This window comes from Podarcis raffonei, chromosome 5, assembly GCF_027172205.1.
Source record: "Podarcis raffonei isolate rPodRaf1 chromosome 5, rPodRaf1.pri, whole genome shotgun sequence".
NCBI classification, from domain to species: Eukaryota; Metazoa; Chordata; class Lepidosauria; order Squamata; family Lacertidae; genus Podarcis; species Podarcis raffonei.
In genome coordinates, this window is record NC_070606.1 from 52,043,057 (window position 1) to 52,056,050 (window position 12,994).

General features: G+C 38.4%; 1 protein-coding gene across 3 annotated transcripts in view; it reads left to right on the forward strand.

The window, feature by feature from the left end:
- The window catches only part of CCDC186 (coiled-coil domain containing 186), a 45,262-nt gene extending 33,721 nt beyond the window's left edge, over positions 1-11,541 (forward strand). For all 3 annotated transcript variants that reach the window (XM_053389141.1, XM_053389140.1, XM_053389142.1), the window contains 7 exons: positions 898-1,040; positions 3,886-4,141; positions 5,275-5,464; positions 5,551-5,631; positions 8,487-8,697; positions 10,301-10,520; positions 10,845-11,541. In XM_053389141.1, the coding sequence (XP_053245116.1) occupies positions 898-1,040; positions 3,886-4,141; positions 5,275-5,464; positions 5,551-5,631; positions 8,487-8,697; positions 10,301-10,520; positions 10,845-10,928 (1,185 nt within the window). In that variant the 3' untranslated portion in view covers positions 10,929-11,541. The remainder of the gene's footprint in view (positions 1-897; positions 1,041-3,885; positions 4,142-5,274; positions 5,465-5,550; positions 5,632-8,486; positions 8,698-10,300; positions 10,521-10,844) is intronic.
- The last annotated feature ends 1,453 nt before the right edge of the window (positions 11,542-12,994 follow it).

Consider the following 12,994-nt stretch of genomic DNA (forward strand, 5'->3'; position numbering starts at 1 on the left):
TACTGCTTTATATTAAAAGCTGGTTACAATTCTGCTGAGTTCAGGCAGAGATGGTGGTTCTTTTGTCTTTCCTTGCCATACTTTCCACACACTTTGTTAAAACGCCCTATCCGATTACGGTAACTGTAACTAACAATGCCTGGAGATCAGGTGGCTTTTTCTCTTAACTTTAAAACCCCAAACCCTGAAAACAACAAGTAATTATACTTTTGTCAGAGCACTTTCCCAAACAGATCGTGTCCCTTCTTGTAAACAGATAGGTAGGGAAAGAATTCTTTAAATGAAGAAGTCGATGACAAAAGCAAGATTAGGATGGGGGAGAAATAGGTTAAGTTTCAGGTGTCTGTGCAAGTTAAATGAAATTAAATCTTAATGTTTATACAACACAGTTTATATATATATATATATATATATATATATATATATGAGATGTACTCAATAAATACAAAATACAAAATGCTACAATATCATCAATAAAGTCTGGCTGGTAAAAAGAAATCACATTTGAAAGACCTCTGCACCTAAAAGAAGGCACCAGGTATGCTAGTGGCAAGGCATACCACCAGACAAAGCCTGCCATGTTGATGGCTTGGTCCCTTGTCAAGGAGCATGGGGCACTACTGAAGTGTCCCATCAGAAGAACTCAGTGAGTGATGTGGCACATAAGGAATCAGGTGGTCCTTAAACCTGGTAGCAAATTGGCAACTGGTACAGCTCTCTCAGCAAAGCAGTAAAATGTTGCCAGTAATCTGCTCCTGTGAGTACTGTAGTCTGGTCTTTGCATTCTCAGATACAAGGGGAAGCACTGTGTAAAGTGTTTGTGATTCAAAAAGCTAATAAAATCTACCAGAAAGAATAAAATGCGCCATTTACTTTAACAAGTTCTGTTGTTTTTAGGTCAAGTGTCTAGAGGATGAACGACTGAGAACAGAAGATGAATTATCAAAATACAGAGAAATTATTAATCGCCAGAAGGCTGAGATTCAGAATCTGCTGGACAAAGTGAAAACCATAGATCAGCTCCAGGAACACCACCAGAGGTAAAATAGTTACATTTTGGTTTTATAGAGCAGATTTTTAAAATATATATATTATACTTAATGAGTACTGTTCTTTTAACAAATAATTGATGCTGCCACCCAACTTGGGTACAATTCAAGCAAGGTTTTGTGTGGTATAAACCTTACTGAATGATTTAACCTTGGACATGTCATATAATATTTTGTTGCTGTTTGACATTTCTAGAGTTAGCACCAACTTCAGTCCAACTTAGTATTTAATACCCTGGAAATGACTATGTCAGGGGAAGAAAGTTTTTAAAAAGAAGTAGTTTGATTTGATTATTCAAAACTACATGTTTATGTTTAATGTTGTGTTAAAAGCATAGGATTTTAAGCTATTTTAAGAAAACTATTGGACCCTTATCCAGATTCATATTGACTGAGTGAAAATACAAAAGTCTTCACCTGGTGATGTCTGTGGACTCTGGCTAGTCCATGTTCTTAAAATGAATAAAATAGTTCAGGGTTTTTTTAAAGTCATTTACTTACTATCTCAAAACTATTTACATAAAAAAAAATCATAGTACAGTATATAGGTATACAATAAGCACAAGCTCCACATTTTTTTAAAAGCGTCTAGATATGCAGTAAAGCACAATATTGATGTACGTAACAATCATATCAACATAGAATTTTAAAAAACACAAATACCTGCATAAATTTTTTAACCCTAAATCTCAAAAATGTGCTAGTCACACAACTGCTCTCATAATCTCTCACTTTCATCAATCATGTCCACATACATCTTAATGAGGAACAGCTTAATGAGGTTTCTTTTTTTAAGTCACATCATTTAATCAATCCCTTACATTCAACAGACAGTAATAATCCAGTACACCAATTATTAATAATCAAAGTAACAGCCAGCAACCAATGGTAATCAAACTCTCCACTTTTCAACTACTTCAGTAAACCTAGTTCACCCATACTGAACTAACAGGTACTCCTTCCTGCCTCTCACCTGGGTGAGTGGGCAATTCAAAACCAGGGCAGGGGGCTCTCACCCTGGAAGGGGCAGTAAGAAGTATAAAATTTTGGATAACTCCAAACAATAAAATCATAACAGATAATGGTGCTCCAACAACCCTACCACGTAACTAAGCCACATTACAATGCTGGCAACAAATGTTGCACTGTTGATAAATAATGAACACAATGCTAGTGAAAACGTGACACAACATTGGGGTGGTTGTACCCACACCTTCATGGCAGCCTAAAAGGTATCAATCCTCTGATAAAACCTTGAAACATCCTTTGTTCAGGCTTTTTTGGGGGGACCTTTGGCCCACCCCATGTGGCTGAACTACAACTCTCATCAGCCCCAGCAAGTATGGGCAATAGTGAAGGATGATAGGAGTTGTAGTTCAGCATCATCCAGAGGGCTCAAGGTTTCCTACACCTGCCCTAGACATATTATCATTTTTAGTTTCAACAAGGCGTTACTGTTACAAAACAAATTTTAACAACAAAATTATTTTAACAAGAAATTTTAAAATGGCTTATTTTCCGAACCCCCCCCCCCCAAATTATTGTGGCATGTTGGCTAGAGTAGTGGGGCTTAGGTATGATAAACCCAGAAACCCAAATAGTGTGCAGGTCATTATCTTGGTCTAAATCTTTGCAGACTACTTGTGACAATAAAAATGTGATAACTGCAAATCTGATTTAAAATAAATTATCCTATAGTTAATAGTTTAAAACATCCTTCTCCTTGTTACTCCTCACTTGATCACCATGAATTTGTAGCTCCAGGCTCATCACATTGACTCCACTTTCGCAAGAACTTCCCTGCCTCTTTCTTTCCATTTTGAGTCTCTCTCTGTTTGGCTTGTTACTAACTGTTTGCATAGGCTTATTAAAATTTCCCTTATTTTTAAAAATAAAAACCTCCATTTCTCTGCATTTTTCTTCAATAATTAATCTGCATCCCTTCATCCTCTTCGTCTCCTTGAAAAGTGCCTTGCTTTCATACCATGCAGTCTTTTACTTTGACCTGGGTCTCAGTCACAATTTTTTGTCTTCCTTAAATGAACAGTCAATTAAAATAACAGACTGTGTAATTGCTCCTTGTTTAACATCAGCAAGACTCCATTTAATTACAGTGGATTTACTTCTAGAATTCAGACTTGAAAATTACAGAACAAACTAACTTATGGGCGACCGGAACAAAAACATCTGTGCACAATCATGTTTCCATATGGTGCGGGTGAACTAGGGCCTTGAGTATATTTTCAGCCGTCTTGGTGTTAAATGTGTTGCATACTGAATATAGGAGAGCATCATATAAATAGAGAACCACCCACACAGCCCAGGGCACTTGTAAGCAATAATTATCTGAGATGTAGCAATGTTTCAACAACTCTCAACCTCCCTTAGGATTTGTAGAACTGAGCATTTGCATTTCTTCCAATTAACATGGCAACATTGGCTTTTTCTTGAAAATGTACAATCACAGTGCCTGCAATTTGCAACTTATGAGTAACATCTTAATGATCAAAGTGAATCCCAAAATGAAACATTCCTTCATTTTGAAGTTAAAAGCTTTATATGCCATCGTGATTGTGAGCTACAGCATTGGTTTCTAGCATTTATTTCACTTTGCAATAATGATTTGCTCAAGTAAACAGTCAATGTCCAAAAATATGTATCTTGTATAGCAGAGCAGGCCTAGACAACAGCAGGACTAATGCAGCTATGAGCACAATAGCTTTAACTGCAAAGTGTATATGAATTGTTCGGACTATCAACTAGGAAACTGATAGCTGCCTGTCTAGCTTGAACTCCTCTTCTCACATCTCAAAATGATGTCCACTCTTGATTTCAGAGATGAACAAGAGATTAACTCCTTGAAGGAAGAAGTGGGCAGTCTCAACTCTCTGCTTACTGACTTCCAGAAGGACATTGATGGCAGCCGGAAAAGAGAATCGGAGCTATTGGTCTTCACTGAAAAGCTGAGTACTAAGAACGCCCAACTGCAGTCGGAAACCAACTCCCTACAAATGCAAGTAGACAAGATCACCTACAGTGAGAGAGAATCTCAGAATCAGCTGGAACTAGTGAAGCAAGCAAGAGATGAACTGGTAAATCAGAATTTCAATTAATTGGTTATGGCTTATGTAATTAATGTTTTTAATTAAACCCTAAGCCCTGGAATAAGCCTGGATGTATTCCTGCTGCTTCTGCTGTTGCTCAATAAGTGGCATAATTAAAATAGAGATGCTACAGTTGGGCCAAAGCACGATGAAATAATTCCTGCCTACCTGAAGAAAACCTTGAAAATGTCATCAGCCCCTGCCTTTGAGCCAGTCAGCCACTCTGCACAAAGGCAGATGCATCTTACTATATTTATAGTGAACAGGAGAAACCCTGCTTCCGTGTGCCACTGCTGAAGCCAAATTTGGCAGATTTCTTCTTGGGGAGGGGGGTGCTATTTGAATAAACATGGGGCAGTCTGAATAGAAAAAAAACACAGCCAGATACATGCGTAATGCTCATTATAACCGGCTTGACTTAGGTAATGGCTGGGGATGACGGGTAAGAAGCATTGCACCACAAATGGTTTAACAACTGAAGGCTTTGCCTCCCGCTGTAAATCAAAATAGTATGGATCTCACTTTAAGGAAGTGGTGGCTGGTTCTCCAGCCTGGTTACTGGGAGTTCTGAAAGTCTTGTATGTCTTGTGCAGTCCTCTGATGCTTCCTTGAGCTGTGCATCTTGTTGGCCACCTAATGTAGTTTGCAAGTTTTCTGGCAGGTGGGCTTCTATGCAACGTCCGAGCCCATTTGAAGCATTAAATAAATGCTTTGCAGTATGTGAAATGAATATATACAAGCTTACGTTTCAGAAATTGGAAACTGAAATCACGTATAGCATAACATGGGCAGCAAAGCTCCAAATTCTCTATAACTGTGGGAGGAAATACGGCCTGTGGAAGTATGAATGCTTGTACTTCATAACACATGGGGGCAGCTAATCTGATCTTTCCGTTCCTCACAACAGATTCTTATATTCCATGACAACCATATTCTTCAAAGCCCCCAGGAACAATATAGTGGTTTGGAATATAAACAGTTGGTATATTGGGTCTTTTCTCTCTCTTTTTGCAATGTGTTTTAAAATTGTATGAAATACTCAGTGGACAATGGGGAAAGCAAATGATAACACATCTTAATTTGTACTGCATAACTATATGTGTTTCATTTTATAAATTCAGGCAAGTAAATTGCAGAAAGAAGAGGAACTTCACAGAAACAATGTTCAAGCGCTGCAGGCTGAATTAGCATCTCAACAGAAAGCATTAGCAGACCTCAACACTAAAGCAGATGAACTAAAAGATGAGTTGGTTACTCAGAAGCGAAAGCATGCTGCAAATCTGAAAGACCTCACCAAGCAACTTCAGCAAGGTTAATATTTCTCAGACCTTGGTTTGTATGGCTTTTCCCCACAAATATTAGCACTGCATCAAATAATTTGGTGTTTGTTCCCTTAGCACGAAGAAAATTAGATCAGCTTGAAAATGGCAACTACGATAAAGACGTCAGCAGTATGGGGAGTCGTTCTAGCTCATCAGGTAGGTTTTTGATTAGTCTCATCAATTATTTTTTTAAAAAAACCTCTAACAAAATAATGCCAATAAAACATATTGTACTTCTCAAAGTATATTTTCACCAGCATGATTTCCCCCAACCACGCCAGTTACTAACAGTTATCACACACACACACCCCGATTATAATATACCTGAACCCACATCTGTTGAGATTTCTTATCCAACCAGTTCTATATTATTTATAGTAAACAGTAATTCACCGTAACTTTTTCTTCAGTAAAAAAAAAAGCACGTTGACTTATACAAGGAATGGATTACAATAACTGCAATGCTTAATAAATTACAGTAGTTGATGACAGTCATACTTTATTACAGAAATAATTTATCTAGAACAGGTCTTGTGTATTCAACTTTATCAGGCAACTGGAAAAAGAAAACTCATTGGGCAACTAACTGCTCAAGTGTCTGCTCTAATGTTCCAGCCGTTAATTTGCTCTAAGAGCTCTGAATCTTGAATACAATTGCAGTTGTGTGAGGCTACCATGAAATAATGGAATAGTTCTTGGAGAGTTTAACCCTAGCATTTATAGCTTGCTGATTTTTTATATCTTCCTGACTATGTGTTCGATGGCAAATACAAATCAGTTACCTTTTTAGTATTGCTTCCTTGGAAGCTGGCAGTGCACAAATGAAAAATCAATTCATGTTTTACAACAGTGAGTCTGCTGCTTTAAAATTCATTGCTTCTCTAGTACTTTGAACATGGAGTGGAATTATCTGTCTGTGTAGAGGCCTGCCATCATCTTGCAAGGTCTGTAAGTGGCGTCAAAGGCTCTGCACAAATCTAAATGTTCAAGTTTTGTTGACATCCCAAACTCGAAAGGGGTAAAACAAGGGTGTATTCTTGCCCCCTTCCTATTTAATTTATTTTTATCAGATTTGCCAGATCACCTTCAAAAAATAGAATCACATGCCCCTAAACTTAATCAGAAACCAGTTTCTCTATTATTATACGCAGACGATGCTGTTCTACTATCATTAACGAGCTTGGGTCTGAAACGCCTTATATCTTCTCTGATCCTTTACTGCGAATGTAACAAGCTCTCTATAAATTACGAGAAGACAAAAATTTTGGTCTTCTCGAATGGTTGGAAATTAGAGAAATGGAAAATAAGAGGGCAGGAAATTCAACAAGTGAAAATCTATAGGTATCTGGGAATCTTATTCCAGAGCAATTTAGGGTGGGCAAATCATTGCACAAATGCCATAAAACAGGCAAAGTGCACCTCATCAGCTGTTGCCCGTTTTTATTATCAGAAAGGCAATCAATTTATTCCTGCGGCCAATCAGATATTCCAAACAAAAGTGCAATCCCAGATACTCTATGGAATCCCGCTATGGGTCCAAGCATATAATAGTGATTTAAAAAAGATTCACTCCAGTTTTCTGAGACGTATTCTTGGACTCCCAGCTGTGATCAAATATGAAACAATGTGTGCAGAAATAGGCATACACACAATGGAATATTGGGCCTGGTCCACCTCAATAAAGTACTGGTTACGCTGCCATTTTCGCTGCCCTCCATCAAGTCTGCTCGCTGATTTGCTCAAAGACTCCTACAAATCAAGATGGTATCAGTACCTCGAAAAAAAGATTGAATCTTTAGGCATCGAGCTGGAGCCCCTGTACAATTCTAATGAGCAATACATTTTCCATAATATCCTAACTAGACTAAAGGATGTCGAGAGGCAAAATATTATGGCAGCTGTAAACAAAATTTGTTCGCCCATATTCTATGATTTAAATATCTTAGATAGCAGAGCCAATTACGTCACCAAATTAATAATTCCAGCCCAACGTAGGGCTTTTATGCTGGCCCGTTTGAATGTTTTTCCCTCAGCATTTGTCAGGGGAAGATATCAAAACATCCCTAGAAATAAGAGATTCTGCAGATGTTCTATGAATGTCCCGGACACGGTAGAGCACATTCTCTTTCAGTGCCCATTGTACAGTACGCTCCGTCAACGCGTGCTGTCCCCTCTTCTGGGTGGTCTGGAGCCCCAACAAGGTGAATGTGTGGGATTCTGCCTATCCGACGTTGACCAAAGGGTAACGGCGGGGGTAGCCGAGTTTTTGGTAGCAGTCCTCCAAGGAGCAGGTTAACAAGGAAAACCACTGATTTTATATGTATATATATATATATGTATGTAGCCAACTGCTGCCTTTCTGTTTATATCTCAAGGCTTTTATATGTTTCTTTCTCTTTTATCGTTTTATTTGTATAATGCCTAATAAAGGTTTGAATAAGTAAGTTGTTTTTTCAACCTCCATCATATTTCCATTTTAGTAATCAAAAAGGTGAGGCACTCTTGAATTTGACCAGATTCTAAACTGGAACAACATTTTACATGGTAAAACTTTGGCACAATTCTGAATATGTTTGTTTAACAGTCAGGGTGGTAGTCACTTGTAATAGAACCTTCCTTTACAGCTTCTGCAATTGGGTAGCCTCCTTTAAGTGTCCTTGGCAGAACCCATCCCCCTGTGATTTTTAATAGTTATTATAAGTTTGGGTTGCTTTGCTGAGGTCTGCCTGAGTTCTATAGCTTGTCTGTACTAGTCTTGATTAGATTACTTTATTAGATTTCTATACCACCTCTCATCAAAAGATCTCAAGGCAATTCACAATCTCAAGGCAGTTTAGGTTTTAGTACTATTATGAAATGAGTATTTTAGATTTTCATACTGCATTTTATATGTTAGCCATTTTTGTGGAATATTATGTCAAAATGCAGATTAAAATCTTTTATAATCCATAACTTTTCTTTATTTGACTGAGAGCCATGCGTTGCAATTAAGATGTCATTGGTTTTGACAGGATCGCTTAATGCTCGAAGCAGTAATGAAGATCGCTCGCCAGAAAACAGTGGCTCTTCAGTAGCTGTGGATCATTTCCCTGAAGTGGACAAGACCATCTTGATTGAGAGAATAGTAAGGTTACAGAAAGCCCATGCTCGGAAAAATGAGAAGATGGAGTTCATGGAGGATCATATCAAACAGCTGGTTGAAGAAATCAGGAAAAAAACCAAGTATGTGCAACATCTGGTCCATTGGGTAATCAGTTTGAAAAAATACAATGCAAGATGCTGTGTTTAAAGTTAACACTGGTACTCTGTATGGTAGCTGGATAACTTCATTGGGAATGGAAATGGTGCCAGACACCTCAATATAGCCCCAATGTACTTCCATGTTTTTCAGGGTGAGGGTGGAGGGCACGCTTCTGCAATGAAAGTTTCCTCCATTTCTCATATATAGGTGCTAATTTGGTAAACGAAATATCTTAATAGTAAACAGAACTTACCATAGAATTAAACTAAAATAGCAATGTTAATTAAACTGTACTGATTCAAAGCTAATTATGTGTGTTGACGTATGTAAAGTAGTCTATGCTGTTTTTTAAAAAAATCTGATTTGAACGTGAATTCTGAAAGTGCTTCCATAGTAATTTGCTGTTCTCTTTAATTACTACCTTTCATGCAAATTGAATCTTAGCAAATTACCGACTGGGAAGCATTAAGCCGAAAGTTTCCTTCACAATTCTTATGCTGGCAGATGTTAGACACTAAGCTCTTCACCTTTGCGAAAGAAAAAAACACACAGCACAGTTAATTTGCACGAGCTGTTTCAGTTTGAAGCTGCTAAGTAGTTGTGTAGCACACATCGCTGCAGCAAAGTGTACTGTACACCTACTTTCAGAATACAGTACATGATTGCTAAAGACGCAAGCTGGAATCTATTTGCACTTGGTGTCAGGAAGTCAAATAATTTTTGTGAGTTCCTCACTTTCTTTTTCACAATGAAAACAATACAGTGGTACCTCGGGTTACATACGCTTCAGGTTACAGACTCCGCTAACCCAGAAATAGTGCTTCAAGTTAAGAACTTTGCTTTAGGATAAGAACAGAAATCGTGCTCCGGTGGTGCGGCGGCAGCAGGAGGCCCCATTAGCTAAAGTGGTGCTTCAGGTTAAGAACAGTTTCACGTTAAGAACGGACCTTCGGAACGAATTAAGTACTTAACCCGAGGTAACACTGTATAGCCAACTCTCATCAGTTGGAGACTCCTTCAGCTAAACTCCCTAAGAAATGTACATATGATTGCTCTTAGAGTTAACACTGAGGACAAAATTTGGGAACACTAGTTAAAAGTTTGGCTCTGCAGGCCACTGCTTGACGTGTGACCAAGTTTGTTTCCTTTTAACGGTGATGGTGATTCTGGGGACTATATGCCCAGCTGGAAACTGCTAAGACATGATGCCACCTCTAAAAGCAGTTTTGTCAATTTAAATATCTTGAGGGTTTTGCTGGTGCCAAGACTAGCCGTGGGGAATTATGAGCTGCTATTGTGTCTTGGAAAAAGACCACAGCAAGTTTGGATAGGAAAGTTGCCTTTATGTTGAAATATATAAAACAGCATACTTTGAAGTATTTTTGCTCTACCTAGAAACTATTCTTAATAAGGTAGTGTTCCCAATGTAACATTTTTATAGAGCAATAATAGCATGTCTCCCACTGAGGACACTCTGTGTGTAGGGACAATGCTGAGTTAGATGGACTAATTTTCTGACAGTATAAATTAGCTTCCTGTGTTTTTTCATGTTGTCACTATCTTACACTGTTTTACTTTCTACAGAATAATCCAGAGCTACATTTTGAGGGAAGAAGCTGGCACATTGTCATCTGAGGCCTCTGATTTCAATAAAGTGCATTTAAGTAGGCGTGGTGGGATTATGGCCTCTCTCTACACATCTCACCCAGCAGACAGTGGGCTCACTTTGGAACTCTCTCTGGAGATAAACAGGAAGCTCCAAGCAGTCCTGGAGGACACTTTATTGAAGAATATTACCCTGAAGGTAATTTGAAATAGAAAATTAGAATATATCATGCTTTTCATCGCACCTTGGTTGTTGTTTAAGTGATGGTATATGACTGCAAGCTATTATAGAAAAAAGCCTTTTAGACATGCTCTGAACAAAGTTAAAATATCTAGGCAGACTGTCATGTGTACCCTGAAGTGAAATAATTTTGAGTAAATCTATCCTTTCTTTCTTACTAATGTGTGCAGGTTTCAAATTGCAGTGGACTTGAATTCATTCAACCTTGAAGACAAGGCACTGTTTTTTTGTTTAATTGGGTATCATAGAGTCCGCTAATATCCCCCTCTATTTTCTTCAAAGGAAAATCTGCAAACACTAGGAACAGAAATAGAACGGCTAATTAAGCAGCAGCATGAACTGGAACAGAGACTGAAGCAAACATAGCTGAGAGCAAGACCAAGGAGGCAGAAAAGACAGGTGCTCCATACCCTGTTGGTATATAACCTGGATATCCGCCAGTGTCTTCTGTCAATCCCATGAAGCTTTAATAAAGTGAACTGGAGTATGTTTATGAGCGAGGTTTACAAGGCCCAAGGCCCAGCGCTTGCTTTGCCTCCTGAAGTGATGGAAAACTCTTGGTGAACTTTCCTGAACGCTATGTGCATCCATATTGCTTTTCACTGAAACAAGATATCAACATGCACCACTTTATGCACTTATATTTAGAGAGAGAGCAAAAAAATAATAATTCTGCTTTGTGCAACTACAGTACCCTGTTAATGAAGAAGCTTGGTGGGAGGAAAGACTCTTGGGTTTTGCAGTTCTTGGGGGTGGGTAGTGATGGAAAGGGTTGTCCATTGGACATATTAAACTTATTGCCCTCTAGAGGATATTTTTTTGGGGAAAACCAAACACTCACACACATGCACTTCCTCTCTTGGATTTATTTAAATTGGTTGATTTTATTTATAACATGCATTGGAAAAGACTTTCATAGTAGACTCTTCTCTAAGGACATGGCACTGCATATTTTATCAATTGGAGACGAGAGAATTTTTTTAAAATCCCTGCTGACTTCTTGGATATTAATTGGATTATTATTATTTTTTAATTAAAGAGAATAATTGAAAGAGAAACTTCTGCAGCTAATTGATGTGAGCTGTTGAAACCAGGATTTCACCTACAGAGATTGCTAATAAAATACAGAGCTATTTATTATTTGAACCCTTGCAAGGCTTTGTAAATTTAAATGGAAATAGCAGTTGCATGTGTGTGCTGTGGCATATACTCTTGCTGCTTTATCGCCTGTCTGATATCTGCCCATGTACTGGCACGGCCATACTTCTACCTGGGTGGAAGAAGGAAAAGAGATATTTACTAGGGAACTTTACTATGGTAGTCTGCTACAAGAAATGACTACATACAAGCTTTCTTAAGAATGGTGACAGCTTGTGACCCTCCATGTCTTGTTGGACTCTTAACTTCCATCAGTTCTAGTCAGCGTGGTCGGGGGCAATGGGATCTGCCCTGCAATCTGGAGGGCCACAAGCCTGGCACAGAACGAACAGAAAAAGCTACCCACTATTGGCTGCTGAAATGATAGGCACCGCCAGGAGACAATAATGAACAGCTGCATCTCTGCCAAAAATATGTATGTGAGCTACACGATTCCTAAAATACAAATTGCAAAGCATTGGAAATAACTGAGCGTTTGAGTAGTCTTGCTGGTGGATAGCATGTACTTAGTAAAAGCTTAAGAGCAACAAGTAAAATTAAGTTATCGAGGCTGTTTTGGGAAGAAGAAGCTGGTGGGAACTTCAGGCTTTTCTCTTTCTCTTGCTTTGACGAGCGCTAGCATGCATTTCCAGGGAGCAGAGCAATAAAAGGGAGGCTCTGGTTTCTTATGCTTTAAACCTTGAAATGATAATATGTGGTTTTTCATGTTCCTTTTTGAGAAGAGGGCAGTGCATGTTCAGGCTTGAGCTTGTCCTGATAGGAGGAAGATGAAGCAGATGCTTGCCTTCCCCTTTCAGGAAGTCATTGGTGTACGGTAAATGCATTATTCCAACTAGATCATTGCTTTGTTTTGCCTTATTAGAATATAGCAGCTTTCCAAAGCTACAGTGCATCAAAAATCTTGACGCCCATGTGACTAAGGGTAATGAAAAGAAATTGACATATGCCATTCAAATTTAATTAACTTTCTTCCTTCAGTCCCCCCCCTTCCCCACCCCAAGGATGGAGGCTTGAGAGGAAGGCAGCCTCTATTTCAAGTTGCAATGTTTCTTTTCATTTGTTCGTTTGAAATACAAAACTCAACTTGAACTTCTTACATAGGCTCCATTCCTCTTCTCACGTGTGTGGATTGAGTTTCACTTTGAGAGAACTGCTCTTTAAAAACAAAAAGGAACCCTAAACAAATGTATTTGTACAAATATGTATATACTGCTAGAGTTCGTATTTTTTAAAAAGCCATGCATTTCATACTTATGTACAGTAGCAACATCACA